The 21,108-nt window shown below is 35.4% G+C and overlaps 1 protein-coding gene across 1 annotated transcript in view; it reads left to right on the forward strand.

Annotated features, from left to right (window-relative positions):
• LOC142981379 (nardilysin-like) overlaps positions 1-21,108 on the forward strand; it is a 39,664-nt gene that overhangs the window by 4,776 nt on the left and 13,780 nt on the right. The window contains exons 3-6 of the mRNA XM_076127266.1: positions 5,585-5,725; positions 7,243-7,411; positions 19,105-19,313; positions 20,685-20,855. Of these exons, the coding sequence (XP_075983381.1) occupies positions 5,585-5,725; positions 7,243-7,411; positions 19,105-19,313; positions 20,685-20,855 (690 nt within the window). The remainder of the gene's footprint in view (positions 1-5,584; positions 5,726-7,242; positions 7,412-19,104; positions 19,314-20,684; positions 20,856-21,108) is intronic.

Below are 21,108 nucleotides of genomic sequence, written 5' to 3' on the forward strand. Positions count from 1 at the left end.
AATGCAACGGGTCTTAAACGTGATTTAAAATTAAAGGTTACGATACCTAATTTGTTTACTCGACGTTTCGATCGAATGTCATGGACTAACTCGTTAGATGTTACAGATTCTAGATAGACTAGACAAATACGCAAGTGACTTATTTATATATTTTTCGTCCAGAGCATTTGTTATAAAATCATGAAATTACAAGCAAATACAAGTACTCGATGGAATAATTACAATCAGACGTCCATAAAGCGTAACTATCTTAATAAGTCAATTAATTATTACATTGCGAATAATTGTATAAAGATCGCTATTGCAACGTACTAAGAGAAATCAAAGTATTGTGTTATGATTAAAATATACTAGCGTTTTTTTACATATACAATTAGACCTATAATTACTTAAACTGGAAACTGTTTACATCGGGGCGCCTGCTATAATCCAACAAAAACGAAACTTCGTACAAAGTTTCGGTTGATGCTCACCGCGATTTCGTTTATATCCAAGCTTTGTTTGAATGAAATTTGAATCTTCTGCAATTGCTACAACTAGTCAATCCAAATATCTTTTTAGACGCGTGATAGTTATCGAACACCAGATTGAAACGCAATTTCGGATTAACGAAACATAGTTTGACAGGTTTTTTCAAACCAATCATAGTAAGTACTGATTGGTTTGAAAAAAAGGAGAAATTCTGTTTATAATGGGTTCATTCCCCAAATAAGTGTTGTTGTCTTTATCAGTGGGTAAATAGAAACCATTTTCTTATTTGAGCAGATAGAATGCATAATTTGACCGATTGTCCGTTTGCGTAAGTTGTCCAATTTTGTCGATGCAATGACGGTTGTCAGTCTTTCATTTGTCATACAAAAGACACTTTTAATTTAGGTAGACAAACTGCACGGCCAAGGTCGATACGTGCATTACGTGCATCTCATTAAATAGTCGGTGGTAGACGTGAATATAATGCATAACGAACGACAAATGTTTAGAGGGTAAGGGGTTTTAAGGGTAAAGTCACAAAATTGCTATGACGATCTTTAGGACGTATCTTCGTGACAAATTGTTTAAAGAACGTTAACTGTAAATGAAGATGTAATTGAAATTGTAAATTAGATGAACTGTAAATCTTTTGTAAAACTCTCGTTACGTTTGCGTTGGGAAAATCCGACCGTAAAGTGTAATTTCGTGATAAGCAAATTACTACATTTGTAGGAATAATAGAGCTATCCTGGTTTTTCAGTATGATACAGTGTAACGTTCGACGAATTGTCTAGATGAAATCCCGTGTGTGGGATAAGTACTTGGTTAAATCTCATTACATCGTCCTGTATCTATCATTATGCTTCTTAAACGGTACATTTTTTTCCGTATGTGAGTAATGCTAATCTTCAATAATATCCTTTACCTATTCCCTCCACAAAGTCCCACGTAATGGCTTTCTCAATCTGCAATTTTCCGGTTATAGACTCATCCTAATATTAAGTGATAATGTTGTAATAGTAGTTAACTTTATAGCAGTATTTTCTTAACGAAAACAGTCATGGTACTAGTCTTGAAGTGGTTATTACTTTAGGAAACACAAAACAGAACAAAGTAATCAATTAGCCCCAATTTCTGAGTACATTCAACGGTAGTTTATCTATTCAATAGCGTTTTTTATATGAGTTTTAACGCTATTGAATAGATAAATTACCGTTAAATGTACCACAAAAAACGGGGGTAAAAGAAGTACGATTTTATATCTTTGTAGAATTTTTCGCCTATTAAGTATTTGAACATACTTAGTTTTAAGACAACCTGCAGACCGACACGGCTGCTAGTGGAGGCATAACAATGATTTGAAAACTTAGCTCTTAGGTAAATGCCTGCTGTTCACACAGACCTTGAAATTTCGAGCCGCTGCAGATACAATTAGATTTTGTCGTCAGTCTCACATTTTAGGGTTCCGTGCCGTAGTGTAAAAACAGGGCCCTATTTCTGAGACTTCTCTGTATGTCTGTCACTAGGTTGTATCTCATGAAATATAATAGTTAAGACTGTAGAAATTTTCACAGAATAATGTAGGTATATCTGATCTGCTAACACTATAACAACAGATACCAAAAAAACAGAATATATTACGGGGCTCCCATAAAACGAATATGATTTTTTTATCTTTTTTAAATAATGTTACAGAACTCTATGTGCGCGAGTCCAATTCGCACTTGGCCGTTTCAGTTCAGTCTAGTTAATTCGTCGTAGTTGCGTCAACTATGTCGAAATATTCACCTGCGCGATTGATCGCTTTCATACTCTATTTACTTTATAGAGCGATACTGTTATTTAATAGTGGTTCACCTACACTACCTACCTGAAATTCAGCATTATTATTTACTATAATTAACGTTTTAGCAGCTGTGACTAAGTAGAGCAACAAAGGCAGGTTACATTGTGGTTAATAACACCACTTACAGTTGTAGACATACTTCTATAGTTTTTTTGGATGATGAATACTATGAATACACCAAGTGTATTACGTCTCCCAACCTGCATTATTTGGCCAGCGTGGTAGACCGTTCCTCATACCGGGAGGAAGCCTTTACCCAGCAGTGGGACAGTAATGGATTAATTTATTCCTATTGCTTAATTATATTTAGTTTTAAATTGTCCAGTCCTTAGTAAATTTGATCGTAAACGGTTAACTAACATTCACGTCTGCTTTCGACAGGCTTGCAACAAAAGAAACATATTAAAATATCTGAAGAACTCGTACCAGATTTTGTCTAAAAAGAGATGCAAGATGTTAATTACCCAGCTTACACTTGACACGGTACGATTTCAATACTTGTGGCTCTAGATAATTTACTAGGTAGAGACTTCAGCCGTCTTCGTTCGTCAAAATTTGTTAAGCTGGAATATTGTAGCTTTCTATTAGATTTTTAGAATACGTTAGTAGATATTTTTAGTTTCAGAGATTAGTTTCAGTTGCTACAAACAAATTATCGCTTTATATTATTAGGCATAGATATAATAAAAAAAACAGTATGCCTCGCTAGGTTATATTTGAAGAAATATTTAAGATTATGAAAATAAGTTATAATAAAATAGTTTATTTTGATTGAGATATATAAACGTTGTAACCCATTACTGTCTAACTGCTGGGTACGAGTCTGTTGAAAATCGACGTTTATACAAATCAATTATAAATATGACGCAAGTGTATAAGTGATATTATGTGATAATTCTAGTTATTATCTGCGGCACATTAAGTTACATAAAAGCAGCATAGAAAGAATGTACAGGAAAAAACAGATTCGTTTTAAGTGTTTGATTCTATAGATGTTTAATTCTGACTGCTTTTGAATACAATTCCTATATCTATATCCTATTACTATACAACTGCTGGACACTGTTCTGTCCTGGTAATAAGAGTGTGTTGGTCTTTGAAAAGCAAGGTCTTGGTCAAGTCCTGTTTAGAGACTTTGCAACTCTGGGGCAAGCCTCCACTATCCTTTCACCTCCCTCTAACTAAAGGGATCATAATTACGAATACACTCATTAATTAAATGCCTACCAGTAGCCGTAGCATGAAAACTTGTGAATAAGTGTTCGTATCGAACTCGATACCAATTTGTAGGGGAATTGTAAAAGCGCTCTAATTTCAGAACACGAAATATTTTTGTTTACATACAAATCGAAAACTTTACAGTTTGAGAGATCTTCGATGTTCATTTAAATCTGCAGTTCGTACTTTCGATTTAACATATGGTAAAGTAAATTTGAACGCTGGCTATCGACGAGTTGTTCGTGCTTGAGCTACAGTGGAACTCACATTAACCTCACAATACAAATACATCAATTTCATATTTATTCAGATGCGCTTATATCCGATGTTTAATAGAATATTTCAAGTCTATCTCGTGTTGCTAAAGGCGAACGGCAGGTTTATATGAAGAATTCGTACAGCTTATAAAATGTCATGTTTAGGTTTACTTTTTGTTTTAATTGGTAGCTAATATAATAGACAAGCTTATTTTAAAATTCTTATATTTTTAAAAGTTGGGAGGTAAAAGTTATGTCCATTTTTAGAAGCCCCGATAGTTCGCTAAATTGCTCAGATGCTGTCAAAACCACAATTCAAAACAACAGCAAATTGGCGGATGCGTAGACGTCAGACGAAAAGTGACGTCTCATGAGATTTTCTTTTTCTTTAGTTGTCAACAAATATAAGCCATGGACCAAAAATTATTATTTAAATAAACAAATACTTTCTAATTAATCCGGACTTCTAAGAATAATACTCCCAAATAAAAATAAGTGACTTAGTCCCCTTAGTAAGTGGTACAAATTCTGTTACGAAACAACACAAACTTTTAGCTGTACGAAATCTGCCGATCTCCTTTTGATGTAACAATTGTATAGCCATGGTATATTTTTTAAGCATGGTAAGTTGGTGCATTGAACTACATTTAATAGGTATTTTTTTCCTCTAGATGCCCCAGACAATGACTCCTAGTCATCCGAGATCTTGAATCATGAAACCAAGTACGGTTACAGGAAAACATTCACCTCTTTCCTTATGCTCTGAAATGATCTTAACCTAATTTTGCTCTCAATAATTTTATATTGCAGAATAATACTTTGCGTCCGTTGTTTGTATGTTCGTAAAAGTCCCCGCGACACAAGAGTATTCCTATACCCGGTTTCTAAGGCACATTTAGTTTATCTATTAAAACACACTGTGATGTTTATATCAGCTTAAACGCTATTGAATAGATAAACTACCCCTAAATGTGCCTCAGAAATCGGGGGTTAGTGCGGGAGTAGTGTTTTTTTAGTTATGGATAGATCCTCATAACGATGGAAATATGAAGGGAAGCCAAGGTAGTTATTATAAAGAAAGAGAAATATAGAATAAGAACCAGTTACATTGCTTATGAATAAGTACCCGTTAACCTACGTGCTAGATAAAGTTACAAATGTTTGAAAACAGCTGTCAAAATTCCATCAAATAAGTTATCTGATACTTATCCAAATGTGATTAAACCGGACATAAGTCTCATAATAATAAATTATTCACACTATAATGAAACTTTCGTTTCAAAAGTGTGCCATATTATATAACCATTAGTTTTGAAAACACCCTTCAACTGTCTTAAAGGAGTACCTATAGTACAATACAATACATGGATGTTCTAAATTATACAGCTGTTCAAAGCTGAAACATTTGGTAATATAATATATTATACCGATTGCGGTTTTCACCGAGTTGTTTCGACGCAATTTCCATATGGTCATATTACTTTTTAAATTATCTTAACAGGAAAAATAAAGTCTGCCTAACTATGAGGTCCTGGGTTCGATTTCCAGGTCGAACGTAGTGCTTATTGATCTTTTTCTCAATAGTAGCCCGAAGTATGCTAACGTGCCCGGCATAGACAAAAGGCTCGCCCTCCTTTACAAGGGACTAAAATTGTTAATGGCGAAACGCGGTTGTATTTCTTACACCCCTACCCTCGAGTATAACAGGTGTGATATTATGTATTTATGTATTAATGAAAAAAATATGAAAAAAGACGTCGAAGTTTCTAAATCTTTTTTTTCTTTTGTTCAGGCGGCGTGTGCGCTATGCGTGGGTGTGGGCAGCTACAGCGACCCCCCAGACATCCAGGGTCTGGCACACTTCGTCGAACACATGGTCTTCATGGGCAGCGAGAAGTTCCCCAAAGAGAATGAGTTCGACTCATTTATTAAGGTAAGGAAACTGGCCATACTGCTAAAGAAAATTTGTTAGTCATTTTTGTTTTATTATTTTAGCTAATATGTATGGAATATGTTATTAACATTCTGAATGGATATCTTAAGGTAAATTTAAGTTTTGTGGCTTCTAAGAATTGGAATATAAAAACATGTATGTTACAATGAATCAACAACAATGGACGTATTTACATACCTTTCTGTCATGTGATTACACATATTAAAAGCTCAGCTCAGCGAAATACTATTCTCTTTGTTGGTAAGGCTTGCTACACACATATTCTGTTCGGCATTCATTGGCCTTGCTGGCAAAACCAATATGTGTATATGAACCCGATCTTCACAAACTGAACAAGTCGAGTCGGTTTTGTTGTTCGATAAATATTGAAAGAAAGAAAGAAAGAAAATAGTATTTATTGAACACACAGAAACCATATCAGAACACAAAAATATCAATATTAAATAAGCAGCGTCCTGTGTGCCAACAGGGAGGTCACTCAGCATTATGCTGGTTGTGACAAACCACAACACAGCGCTGGTTTTCACTGACCACCCTAAATGACGCCATTTACGGGAGCAGCAGAAACAGAAAAAAAAAACCATTGTTTACAAACTTACTTGTATACCCATCACCAACCTATTGCCGAACCGAACGTGGTGAACTGAATATATGTATGTGTAGCAAACCTTATAACTGGCAGCGAAATTGTTTTAATGTAGGTATAGGTACTTCCTTAATCATTTACCAGTATTCATTGAGTCAGAAATGTTAAAACAATATTTTGAAGTGAATGACTCACCCAGTTTTCCCTATATTTAACCCTTTTACCGCCAACAACCCATGGTGGGTTAAATTTTTATGTGTTAACTGACTTGGGCAGTGAAGGGTTAATGTGAAAACCAGAAATTTGAGCAGCTGATATTTTTAGTTAAAAATATTGTATTATGTTTTTTATCTATATAGTCTAAGGCCAGGTAGATCATCAAGTAAAAAAATTGATAGATCTTTGCATGTATTTAACGTCACTCATTAAATGTATGCAAAGATATAACTGACACTCTATCCAAAAACACATTCGCAAAACTCGCAACTTGTACTCATGATATTATAATGCAACGGGTCTTAAATGCGTATGAAAATTTAATATTAGGATACCTTATTTGTTCACCCGATGATCGAATTGCATCGACCGTGACCACGGCGTATATGACTTGATGCATATTGCATCTATATAAATAAAAATGAATCACTGAAATGTAAGTACGCGCATAACTTCAAAACTGCTCTGAATTGGACAATTATTTTTTTAATATGTTTGTAACAAGGTTTGTATAGTAACGATGGGATCAAAATTCTCACGGGAATCGAATCTACGGGATAAAACTGTACTATACCCGGACGAAGTCAGGCCAGCCCGCTAGTAAAATTGTATATTTATAAAAGTTGAAATAGGTCTAAGATAAAGTTTTTTTTATAAACCATTGGCATATAAGATTCCGTTTATCTCTGTTTAGAAAAAAGGTGGCTCCGACAACGCATCAACGGACTGTGAAGTGACAACATTCTACTTTGAAATACAAGAGAAGCACTTACAGCGCGCTATGGATATGTTCAGCCAGTTCTTCGTCAGTCCACTCATGATGAAGGAGGCCATGCAGCGAGAGAGAGAGGCTATTGAATCAGGTAAGAGGAATTATGGAGTGCTACTATTACTGGCTGGTTTCTGGGTGAATTCGTTGCCTAGAAAAATCTGAGTGGATACTCGAATATACGGACTTTAGGCGATACTCAAGCCTCGAAAGTCTCAAGTCTTTCAAAATGTTATTCTGTAGCCACTGCCACATAAATGGCAGCTCGTTTCGCAATTTTGTGATCTCTTTTGTACCTGTGAATATTCGTCATAAATGTTGCCTAAATTAGTGAAACTGATGACAGTTTTCCAATTTCTTTGTTCGAAAGTCGCTTTGTCTGGCAAGTGCATCTTGTAATCAACGTTTCTTAACTAAAAGACGGGCAACAAAAATCGCAGGAGTCAGATAATTCTTTTTCGTTCTACACAAAATATAATTATATTTTACTGTTTAGGTTTATTCAAGGATCGATCCTTGAATAAACCAAATTAACCTCTAATGCCCGGTTTCTGATTCACATTTACCGGGACTTATTCAAACTTTTTTTTTATATGAACTTATTACGCTATTAAATAGATAAAAGACCGCTAAATGTACCTCAGAAACCGGGGGTAAGACCTACAATAATATTGTGCAACATTATTGTAAAATTTACTTAAAACTTCTTACATCTGGTATGTACATTAAACTGACTATTTTATCCGTTATACAGGGTAATATAGTTGCAATATAATCAGCTTAGGTCGGCCTAATATCTTTCAAAGTCTGATTTTTATTCTCATCGTCTCGTAGCTAACTTGATTAGTAACAGATTGTAAGGCCAAATGCAATAGTCCTTGTCCAAATTTTCCATCTCTAACTATTCATTAAACTATCAACATAGTTTTTGTTCGCCAATTTGTTTTTAAGGCTATCCGCAAAAACTGAAACTGGTTCAAAAGAATCTGTTTTGTAAATGCTTGATCAAAGTCCAAGATCAAAAGCTGGACTTTGTCATAATTAAAGGCTATCCGCAAAAATCAGTATATTTTTTACCCAGAAAGTGGTTTTACCGGTCTAATCTATCATTCAAATTAGCTAACATGCTAATTTCCGTACTATTAAGCGTTTTCCAGTCTTGGCTAATTGGCTTACATAAGATCCTTTGATTTATCTATATCTAGTTTTACACGGACGCTGTTACGAGCAATAGCGTCTGTGTAAAAAGATTTCCTGTGGTTAAAAGTTTGCTATGTCCACATTATAAACTATCCATGTACCAAATTCCATCAAACAACATAAGTCCTATCCTCGCAAGGTTTCGCCTCCTACTAATACTATAACATTATAAATGAGTGATGTCCAGGTCAGAGTGAAGTGGAGGAGAAGGATCAGGAAGGCACGAAAGAGAGAAAGAGAGAGTTCGGGAGGATGAATGTATGTATGTTTGTTACTCTTTCACGAGTATCTGGGCGGATTTGGATGAATTGTAGTACACAGATAGTTTATAAACTAAATTATTACATAGGATACTTTACCGTGCGAACTTTGCTCGCGGTCGATTATAATATTAGTGGCATTTTACGAACCTGTTAGATTTATTATTCAACCATAGGTCAAAGTACTTAAAAACAACTATAAAAACTGATTTTTTTTATAATAATGTGGCTAAATTTACCAACATCATTGATAAATTCGTTGCCAGATTTAATTATGTAGAAACTCGTATTCTATTTACGTCTGTAAAGCAATTTGCAAAAATCTTCCTCTAAAATTAGAATTCGTACTAAACAACAATTAGACTGAATGATAAATGATAGACATTGTGATTTTAACGAATTAGTATTGAATAAGAGAGTTAGCAATATTCGAGAGTTCTTTCCTGAATTTAAAATCGTATTGTATCTTACGATTTTAAAAACATTTGGAATATTTATTATGTTCCTTACCTCATTGTATTCGAAGAAATAAATAGTATAGAATCTAGCATGTCGATATTGAAAACATTCAGAATACAGTATGATATAGTCACTAATCGAGATCGCTTCAAAGCGTAATCTTCACTTATTGTCGATCAAACAAATCAAGGATAACTAGTCTACCCAATTTCAGTTTTCTAACCCTTACAAAACTTGTTCAAAAACAGTAAAAGACTTGCTAGATCTTATCCCAAGAAATTGTATTAGAGTATCACCGAAAAAATCTTGGGGTAACTTGTGATATGAAATTATCTATACTTATGAACAAGCGCAATGCGAATTGTCTTTATTTTTTTTTTAATCGTGCCATGCTTTTTAAAAACGTAGTGTAGTACTCGTGACCGGCGGTCCTGTATGAGAAGATGTATGGATGTGAATGGGAATGGAAAGTTTGTAAGGATCGTACCAAGTGGCTTTCTTTAGTGTCAGCCTAAAAAGTGTTTTTATGTATGTATGTAAATCCAGTCATTTTATTTTACGGCCAATATACTACTTTCACGGAACTCGTATTATCTCGGTTATTTCCAGTGCAATGCGGTTTGCATTTCTCTATATTATGTTAATGCATCGCTTTTTTATTGTGGTTCAAACAATAATCGCTTATAAATCAGACTGAACGATGTGGGTTATCGCTTGGGCACTTTCAATTTCGCTTGTCGTTTATAGTCCGACAACTTAGTACACAGTTGTATAAATGGTGCGAGGGAGGTGGAGGCATAGAATATTTACCCTCTAATTCATAAACACACTATAAACTTATTTTAGTTAAAAAGCTACTATAATATGTTTTCACTTTTTCATTTCGCTAAGGAGTGAAAGAAACAAAACACTTTATGCCTTTCATAACTTCATATATTTTTATGAATAAGAGGGTTAGAATTTAGGAAGTAACTAGCTGACCCGCGCAACTTCGCTTGCGTCACATAAGAAAATCATAATTTTCCCCGTTTTTGTAACATTTTTCACTGGTACTCTGCTCCTATTAGTCGTAGCGTGATGATATATACCCTATAACCTTCCTCGATAAATGGGCTATCTAACACTGAAAGAATTTTTCAAATCGGACCAGTAGTTCCCGAGATCCTGTATGAGAAGATGTATGGATGTGAATGGGAATGGAAAGTTTGTAAGGATCGTACCAAGTGGCTTTCTTTAGTGTCAGCCTAAAAAGTGTTTTTATGTATGTATGTAAATCCAGTCATTTTATTTTACGGCCAATATACTACTTTCACGGAACTCGTATTATCTCGGTTATTTCCAGTGCAATGCGGTTTGCATTTCTCTATATTATGTTAATGCATCGCTTTTTTATTGTGGTTCAAACAATAATCGCTTATAAATCAGACTGAACGATGTGGGTTATCGCTTGGGCACTTTCAATTTCGCTTGTCGTTTATAGTCCGACAACTTAGTACACAGTTGTATAAATGGTGCGAGGGAGGTGGAGGCATAGAATATTTACCCTCTAATTCATAAACACACTATAAACTTATTTTAGTTAAAAAGCTACTATAATATGTTTTCACTTTTTCATTTCGCTAAGGAGTGAAAGAAACAAAACACTTTATGCCTTTCATAACTTCATATATTTTTATGAATAAGAGGGTTAGAATTTAGGAAGTAACTAGCTGACCCGCGCAACTTCGCTTGCGTCACATAAGAAAATCATAATTTTCCCCGTTTTTGTAACATTTTTCACTGGTACTCTGCTCCTATTAGTCGTAGCGTGATGATATATACCCTATAACCTTCCTCGATAAATGGGCTATCTAACACTGAAAGAATTTTTCAAATCGGACCAGTAGTTCCCGAGATTAGCGCGTTCAAACAAACAAACAAACAAACAAACTCTTCAGCTTTATAATATTATTATAGTATATAGTATAGATTTCAGTTTTCAGCATATTCAGGGTTTAAAAGATAAATGTACAGTGATAAACCGAATGCACTACAATTGTACATTTCTGTTTTAAAAGCGAATGGTACACAATCACTACATATACGCTATTTATAGGGACGCTGCCCCCGCCGCCGCGGCCGGCCCGTACCGTGCCGCAATACTAATATCGTGATATCTCCTAAACTATATGTCTAAATAACACACTGTAAACTGCAAAAATAATCTAAATTAAATGCTCGTGATGATGAACTTACTTATTTCGATAAGGATATATGTATTATTGGTTATATCACCAGTTAAACATCACCCAACGAATTAAATGTTTTTTTAATACAGAAAAGTAGTTTTTGTGACTTAAATAAAAAAGCTGGATATATGTCATCGCGGACTTTTTTGTAGAACTAATAAAGACCAATGTTTTTGCTATACATTGTTCTTACTTGTATCCAACGGTATAAGCGGCGCACGCACAAATGCAATCTTCAATTAGATTTTTTTTCTGACTTCTTGGACATAAATCGCTATAACTCAGCTAATATAGTTTCAATGTATTTCAATTATATATAAAAACCTGTCGGAGAAAATACTCTTTCTATTAGTGAAAACCGCATCAAAATCCGTTGCGTAGTTTTAAAGTTTTATGCATACGAAGGGACTACAGACAAAATGGGCGACTTTGTTTTATACTATGTAGTGATTTACCCGCTGACTAATGTAGCGGAGGGTTGCTTATTTGCTACGGCTACTTTTTTGGCATATACCTAAGTCCCAATTATTATCCTATCCTATTAATATAATAAATGCGAAAGATAGATGTGTGTACGTGTTCGCGAGATAGCTACTAGACGGATTTGGGTGAAATTTAGTACACAGATAGACAGTAACCTTGATACCGTTTAACCACAAATTCTTTTCATACGAACGAAGTCGCAGGCAGAAGTTAGTACATTAGATAAATCGAGGAGTCGAAGGCTTTCTACTAAATTGTCGGACTAAAGTCTTTCAGTTTCAATTTCATTACGTATAGTAATGCAACCGGATCAACACGTAAGATTAACGTCAAGTTAAATGATGTATTTAAACGATGACTTGTTAATTATGAGATTATTTACTTTTTACTCTTACGAAGTACGTTGGTCGTTAGGTAACGCGCATTGTGTGCGAAGCGTAGTAATTATACCTTGATTGTTGAATAGTATTTCTTTTTATCGAATTGTGGTTTTGTATTTGTATGTTTAAAATAATAATTTAAATAATATAGTGGGAATTTTTATTATTTATGTTTAAATGTTCGGTGAACTAACAAGTCACACGGATCAATCTTTGGGGTTAATCTACGCTTGCCGAAGTTGTTCTGTGGATTTACTAAGAGATAGTATAAATATTATAAACTTTTTGATATTAATAGACTTCATAAACGCGACAGTTTTAAAAGATAAAAATAAATAATAACAAGATTTAAATATTGGTATGTCAATGACCGAGATATTATGATAATGATATGCAGTATCACTTTGCGATAGTGCACTATACATTTTGCCGGTGTCGATCTATCTATTCACACTTTATTATCGTTCTATTCCGGTTTGTGGATGAATGCACATGGCAAGGATTTCTATTATTATAACTAGCTTCTGAATGCAGCTTCTTCCGTCTGAAAAAAAAACCCGGGCTAGAAAATGCTGTGTTAATCAAGGTTATAATCTTCTACATCTAAATTCCTTCAGCCGTTATGGTGAAAGTAGCAAACATTCATCCAAAAATTAAAACATTGGCATTTGCTATATCTTTATATATATAATTCTTCTGTAAGTGTGTATATCTGTCACTGAACTTCTCTTAAACGACGGGACTGATTTTGATGAATTTTTTTGTACTTATGTGTTCAAGGGGATCTGAGAATGGTTTAGATTATTAAAAAAAGTTTAAAATTTACAAATTAAAGACGTGTAGACAGGACAACGTCTGTCGGGTCCGCTAGTATTTTATATTAATATAGATATTAAATAACTACATAGCTTACGATCAAACGTTCCAGCGTGTAATCGTTCAAATGTTTACATCCAGTAAACTTTAATTTATGCATAATTTTAGCATTTTTGCACCTGTTAAAACATTTACATAATTGTTTATAGAAATTTCCAAATGCAATTTATTGACGACTAGCTGACCCGCGCAACTTCGCTTGCGTCACATAAGAGAATCATAATTTTCCCCGTATTTGTAACATGTTTCACTGGTACTCTACTCCTATTGGTCGTAGCGTGATGATATACAGTCTATAGCCTTCCTTGATTTATGGGCTATCTAACACTGAAAGAATTTTTAAAACCGGACCAGAAGTTCCCGAGATTAGCGCGTTCAAACAAACAAACCAACAAACAAACAAACTCTTCAGCTTTATAATATTAGTATAGATTAGTATAGATGGAAAAATCCATCCATAACACTATAAAAGGATCTTGTACAATTTTGAAACTGTCAAACTGTTGTCAAACGTTAATTAAAAGTGGAACTAATTGGATTGTTTGATTGAGATTATGTTCATTTTATACCAGTTTTTAATCACGCACTAGTTTGTGATTTAAAAGTACGATTTGACATAAACTCGAATCTGATTCAATCGAATTCGATTTTGTTGGTAGTAATCCCCCTGTTTAGTCTAGTTTAGGTCTTACAAGATATTAGTCAAAGAATCATGTTCTGTTATATTTCGCACTTGAACGGTTGCTTTATTGAGTACTAGGAAAACTTATAAGTTATTATAAATCCAATATGGGTGTATAAGGTCGTGTATTACCTACTCGTGCTGCATGCATGAAAACTGGAACGGCCTGGTCTAGGTGCTAGTGTATACGACTGCTGATCACAAGGTCCTAGGTTCTATTGCCGGGTCCGACAAAGTATTATTGGTTTGTTCTAATTTATATCAGTCCAATTAGGATGGCAAACAGACGTCGTCAACGATTCTATGTAGGCCATGAAAACGTTGGTGAGACGACTTATACACCTATCTGGAGGTTCAGAATATAACCAATAGCAGAAACCAGTGGAAGACAAAGCAAGCAGCCCGGAGTTTGGTAACGTGCCCGGTATATGCTAATACGGCCGCACCCTTTTTTTACGTAGCTAAAGCAGTAATACACCAGCACCCTGGGTGGAGTGCTAGGTTATGTGGGACTCTCCCCCCAGACGGGCGCGCAGAAGTACGGTCGCACCTTACTACACTACTACTGGGGCTAAAATTTTAAATCACTTCTGCCTACACCTTCGGGTATAACAAGCGTGATGTCGATGTGTGGTTGAATGAAATGACTAAAATTTTCGTTCACAAGCTAGTTTACGTTTAGCAGCTAGATATAATGTGGCGGTCAATGACACACGATAGTGTAAACTTCCGTGTAGAATTGTATTCAACTCGTGTTGAACGATACAGTTCCTGTTTCTTATTCTAATACGCGTGTCTAAGGATGTATCTTCTATCTGTAGACTAAACCATGTCCTGTTTAATAAGAAGGGAAAATAAATTCACACTATTGTTCGTGAAATCGATTGTTTTCAGCACTGGCAGATGACGAACGATCAAAAACTGATCTCTTTTAAGGTTCTAAACAGGAAAACCTCCGTGGCGCAGTGGTTTAGGTTGCCACGCCGTTAGCGTTGCGTCGGGAGGTTCGATTATCACATGGGACAATTATTTGTGCAATCCACAAATCATTGTTTCGAGTCTAGTTGTACTTTGTGTCCGTTGTTCGTATGCTTGTAAAAGTCCCCGCGACACAAAAGCAATTCTTAGTGAGTTGACTTTTAAAAAATACGAAATGCACTGTTGACTCTTATCAATTTAAATATAAATACATTTTGCTCCGGTAATTTTGAATGAATCAAGATTAATACATAGTAGTTTGTTTGCCTTTAAATATCATCTGAGCTAAATAGTATTCTAAGTGTCTATACTAGATATACTTAGTTATGAAATTATGAAAACAATATAGCAAATTTCAATAGATGAGCTAAATTTGAGATTAGGTATATTGAAACATATACATAGTGCTGCTTACCAGTTCTCTTCGAACTTTGGCTCCATTAATAAATTAGATTGTAATTATTTCGTCTGGATTAATAAATTACTATGCGCCAAATTTTGTCCAAAACTATTCAGTCTTTACTGGATAGAGCAACAAACTTCGTGTTCGTGTGTCACCAAGCATTAGTAACCAGTTAAATCAAGTTAGAAGTTAGTTCGAGTTTAAGAGTGACTTCATATGTGTTTACAACCTGTCTTTTTTATAAATTTCACGTGTTTTCCAGCGTTTAAATAACAATGTATTAATATCCGATCATGGGAAACAAAGACTATTGTTCGTTAATAGCTTGTACGAGTAGTTATTAGTACATTTTAAATACAATCACGTAGCGCACGTGGCAGTGTTGTTGGTCATTATAATGTATGTATGATGTGATCTTCAGTTTTACTTTATACTAGCTTAGTTCAAAATACTCGGATAGCAGTGACGTCAGCCATAGCAGCCATCGTGTTTAAATTTTGACCTTCCCACCATGTTATCCATACTAATATTATAAATGCGAAAGTAACTCTGTCTGTCTGTCTGCTACTCTATCACGCCTAAACTACTGAACCAATTAGCATGAAATTTGGTATGGAGATATTTTGATACCCGAGAAAGGACATAGGCTATATATCATCACGCTACGACCAAAAGAAGCAGAGTACCAGTAATTAATGTTATAAGAACGCGGAAAAATTTCACCCTTTCTCTCTTATTGGACGCAAGCGAAGTTGCGCGGGTCAGCTAGTAGTTAATAAATATAATGGTTTCACTGTTTAACTGTGCTCAAAGCATTGTCGTTAACCAGTTCTTGAAGGAATGCAAAGAGCCTAACCCATACTTGGCCAGCGAAGTGGATTCTAGGCTAAATCTATTTCTTCTTACGGGACCAGCCTGCATCATTTTAGCTCGCACCTATGAAACTACGATAACAATTAGAAAATGGAATTTACAGATCCCAAACAAAATATTACATAACATACTTTTTTAAGATAGAAGAAAAACGCTAGGAGGTTTAACCACTTGGTTTTTTGAGGCGCCCATAGCCAGTTGCACTCACCGGTCGGTAAACGATCTGTGGGTTAAGCAACCGTTGGCGCGGTCATTCCATAGATGGGTGACTGCATAGTGGTATTTGAGCTGGGGGTCTCCGTGCTTCGGAGGGCACGTAAAAAGTCGGTCCCGGCTGTTGTCTACTAAGATAACAGTCGTTAAGCCACGTCAAAGGCCTTTCGGGCGGCTTGAACAACTTTGACACTAGGTTGACCACTAACCATACGACAAACAAAAACACCACTTGGTTTAATACCTATTCAATCACATAAATAATTACCGCATTGAGCAGAAAAAAAAAAACTTACGATACATTGAAGACACCAAACAGATACCTAATATGTTAGTTTACAAACACGATATAGATAAGTGACGAATTAATCTTTGACGATGTTACGTTTGTTATGTTTACTGCTAGTATTCGCTTATCGTCACGTTCCATCTATTGACCGATAAACATATCTTTATAACTATTATATTGTTGTACTTCTACATGCTTTCAAGGGTGAGTATATACCTTAACTTAACAATTAATTTAAAGATTGATGATCAGTTTCAAAGCCTAGTAGATAAGGTGACAGCAAATGTACGTAAACAATCCCAAAAATTCCGCCTGATTAACAAACTGAAGCTTAATTGGTATTGTATTTAAAAAAGACAACTCTTTTGTATTTAAAAAGACAACTCCCGCACTAAGACTTGCTCTTGTGTTGCGGGGACTTTTACAAACATACAAACAACGGACACAAAGCACAACCAGACCCGAAACAATTATTTGTGGATCGCACAAATAATTGTTCCGTGTGGGAATCGAACCCACGACCTCCCGACGCAGTGGTGTTGGCGTGGTGACCTAAACCACTGCGCCACGGAGGAAGTGAAAGTGGTGAGTTGGCTGAATGGATAACTGTAATTAGGTACTGTTTACTGATAGGCTTGCTAAACACATTGGGGTCGGCAATATTTATCAAACAACAAAACCACGACTCACTTGTTCGGCTTGTGCCGATCGGGTTCATCTATACATATTCGGTTTTGCCCGACTAGGCCGATTAATGCCGAAATGAATATATGTGTTACAAGCCATATTGATCATGTGTGAGGCAATAATAACAAGATACATCAGAGTAAAAACTTCGTAGTATTTTTTAGAAATTTAACGATTTCGGTGCCATTTCACGCAACAATAATATCTACTCGTCTTGAAACATGCAATAGTTAATTGCATTCTGCAGCATCCGAGTATTTTACGAAATAGAAGACTGAGCAGAAAACCTTGACTGTTCACTTACAATATTATATTGTTTCGAAACAGTCATTTGTAAAAACCACTTATTTGTAAGTTTGTAACCTTAAATTTGCGGAACACAAGAAACTAGTAACACAGATGGATGAAATAAACTGAAAAATAGAAGAATTCCGAGCATATTTACACATCAACAGTACTTCTATAAGTATTACGCTAACCCTTATTAAAAAAAACCGCATGTCGATTCGTTTTCACATCGAGGTAGTCTCAGGGTCGTGGAGTTGAGGAGCAAAGAAGATTGGGAGAGGCCTTTCCTCTCCCAATCTTCTGGTTTGTTCTTCGACCATCGGGTTAAAGAGTTAAACACACACACTTCGTCAATACACAGTCATAAATAAACAGAACATCTCCAATTAAAACATATATATAGACGTGATCTACATCCGTACACAACATGTCGTAACTGTCAACTTTCGCTAGCACAGTCACTGACCATTGATATAATAAAAGTCTAGTGTTACAAAACTGTCGCTTCCTATAGTACGCCTATTATACAAGTGATGGAAATCAGCGAGCTCTAACAATGCCATGTTACACCATAAGCGATTAGCCAGCTAAAGACTTATGACTGTTGCGTCAGGACCTTGTACACCGGGTTGTTCTAAACGCTAGGACTGTTACTTTCACTGTTATAAGTGATAATTATTTTAAATATTATATTTTCTTTGACCTATTTAGTAATAGGCTTCTATAGAGCAGATAAGATTGTAGTATGATGCATTGGGAAAGTCCAGAGTACGGGTACTTTAGTCTGTATAATTACAAATCATACCAAATGTGGCAATATCAGGAATATGTTATTTTAGTTCCTGTATAAGAGAAAATAAAGACGATATATATTGCGACCCATTGTCTAAACTTAGGTAGGTACATCAACGCACTATACCAGTTACCACTATACCACTCGTTAAATACTAGGAAATATCCTATGTAATAACATACTACGATAAAGAAATTATGATTTCTTTCGCATTTTTATTAGTATGGACTAGTTCGTAGCAATTGTATATTACCCTTACATTGTTATTAAGACTATCGAGATCCGGTATAATAAACCTGCCTCTGCATAGTTATGCACACCGCTATGGTTAAGAATTTAGTGGGGTAACTGTTGACCGCAAATATTACGTACACCACGTAATAGTAGTGAATGTGATGGGTTCAATGACCAGACGGAACAAATATTATTCATTTCATGGTTAGTTCAGAAGTAGGCCCAGAACAGATATTTTTTTAAAGCAAAAGTGATGTACTATCTAATTTTGTTCGGATGTTTTCATAATTTTGCATTTTAAATTGGAATCGATGTAGAACAGGAATCGGGTAGATTCCCAGAAAATAAGTAGTTTAAACGATATTTTGCCTATTATCCGCGAACTCAGTTACCCAGATCCATTAGTATAAGCAAAATATATAAAAATAATCTCAATCAAACAATATCATACTTTTTTCTAGAATTCGCAATCGCTTCTCCATCGGACTCGAACCGCAAAGACCAGCTGTTATCCAGCCTGTTCCCGGAGGGCCACCCGGCGCGCACGTTCACGTGGGGCAACCTGCGCAGTCTCCGGGACGACATCAATGATGACGAGAAACTCCACAAGGCAGCTCATGAGTTCCGCAGGCGACACTACAGTGCACACCGGATGACTGTTGCTGTACAGGTACTTCAAAAAACTAGTAAATTTTAGTGTCGAATATAATTGATATGTATTTCCAAAAACCAGTAAACCTTAGGCATCATATAATGGAGATATATTTTATAAATGAAAAAAATATCACAGGTTTTGCTTGAGATTTCGCTGTATTTGTAGGGTTTCTCATCGAGAAGTCTCGAAGCGGGAATTTCCGTGAAATTAAGTCGATGTCCGGGCGGGAAAACATTGGTCGAGTACCCGGAAAGACCAGAAATAAAATAAAAACTTTAAGATTATTGATTTGATTACTTATTGCTAAAACTTTTCCATACATCATAAGTAGTTTTTATAGATTTTCTGTCGTCCCGAGAATTCCCGGGAAATGGGAGTCGAAAAGCAAACTGATTATTATAATAATATTTATGTATTTAATTGCGTCATAAGGGAAAAGGATATCAGTGTAAATAACACATAAACAACTATTTTAATAAATACCCATGAAGTTTATTACAGCTATTAGTTTCAAGGAACAGTTTAGAAAACACCGTATTGTCTATTGAATAATACGTAATAACAATAAATATTATATTATTATCTACCAGCTGAGCCGCGCAACTTCGCTTGCGGCACATAAGAGAGAATGGGTCAAAACTTTCCCCGTTTTTGTAACATTTTTTATTGCTACTTTGCTCCTATTGGTCATAGCGTAATGATATATAGCCTATAACCTTCCTCGATAAATGGGCTATCTAACACTTAAAGAATTTTTCAAATCGGACCCGTAGTTCCTGAGATTAGCGCGTTCAAACAAACAAACAAACAAACCCTTCAGCTTTATAATATTAGTAAAGATTTAGGTGTAATATGTACAAAACAAATTACTTGTCCGCTTATATTTGTTCGCGATGTTATGATGATACGACAAACTTTGTCTATTCGGTTATCACGTATATGATTATTATGAAAGGTTGATTATCAGGTAATATGCGTGCTTAGTAGACGATATGTGAATGTCAGTATCAAGTAGTTGAGATATTGTGAGGAAATGAAGCATTTTTACTTTTTTACAATTTGGTGAAGAAGGGTCTCTGCTCTAGATAGATACTAGGATCTCCGTCGAAGATTTTGAAGTTACTCCATCATGAATTTGAATTATCTTTTACTCTTTAAATACCTAATCATTCTTCATTGTTTATAATGTTATTTATATTTAAACAAATAATTTAAAAACTGCAATTATTTTTTCATAATAATATCATAATGAAAGCGCTCGAATATTATTAGTGATGTGTTTTCGAGTTAGCTCCATGGCAGTATTTTTGTGCCTCATCAGTCAGGGGTTTTAAAATGTCACTTGTTTTTTTAACACATTCTTTGATCGCTTTGTTCTATGTCCAGGCGCGTATGGACTTAGCATCTCTGGAGCAGTACGTGGTGAACACGTTCGGCCACATCCCCACCAACAAGCTCCCGTCGGACGACTTCAGCGAGTACGCCTTCAAGCCCGACTCCGTCACGCCCGAGTTCCGCAGCATATACTACGTCAAACCTGTCGGAGATACCACCGAGGTAACGTAACAATTAAAATAACTAGCCTAGAAATACATAGAAGTACACATTCTACTGGAAACTTCCAGATTTCCCATGTATCAACTTTTTCCAGAAGATTGTAAACTAGGTATGCTCCGAATTCAGGTGCGAGTCGATCTTAAAAGCATTTAAATATCGCAGGACATGAAAAATATATCGACATTCTAATTGAATAAGATTTTTTTGTAGACTTTTAAGTGTCCAACCAGGGGGGTTCCACTCCGCAGAGTAG

The sequence above is a fragment of the Anticarsia gemmatalis genome, chromosome 20 (assembly GCF_050436995.1).
Source record: "Anticarsia gemmatalis isolate Benzon Research Colony breed Stoneville strain chromosome 20, ilAntGemm2 primary, whole genome shotgun sequence".
Lineage (NCBI taxonomy): Eukaryota > Metazoa > Arthropoda > Insecta > Lepidoptera > Erebidae > Anticarsia > Anticarsia gemmatalis.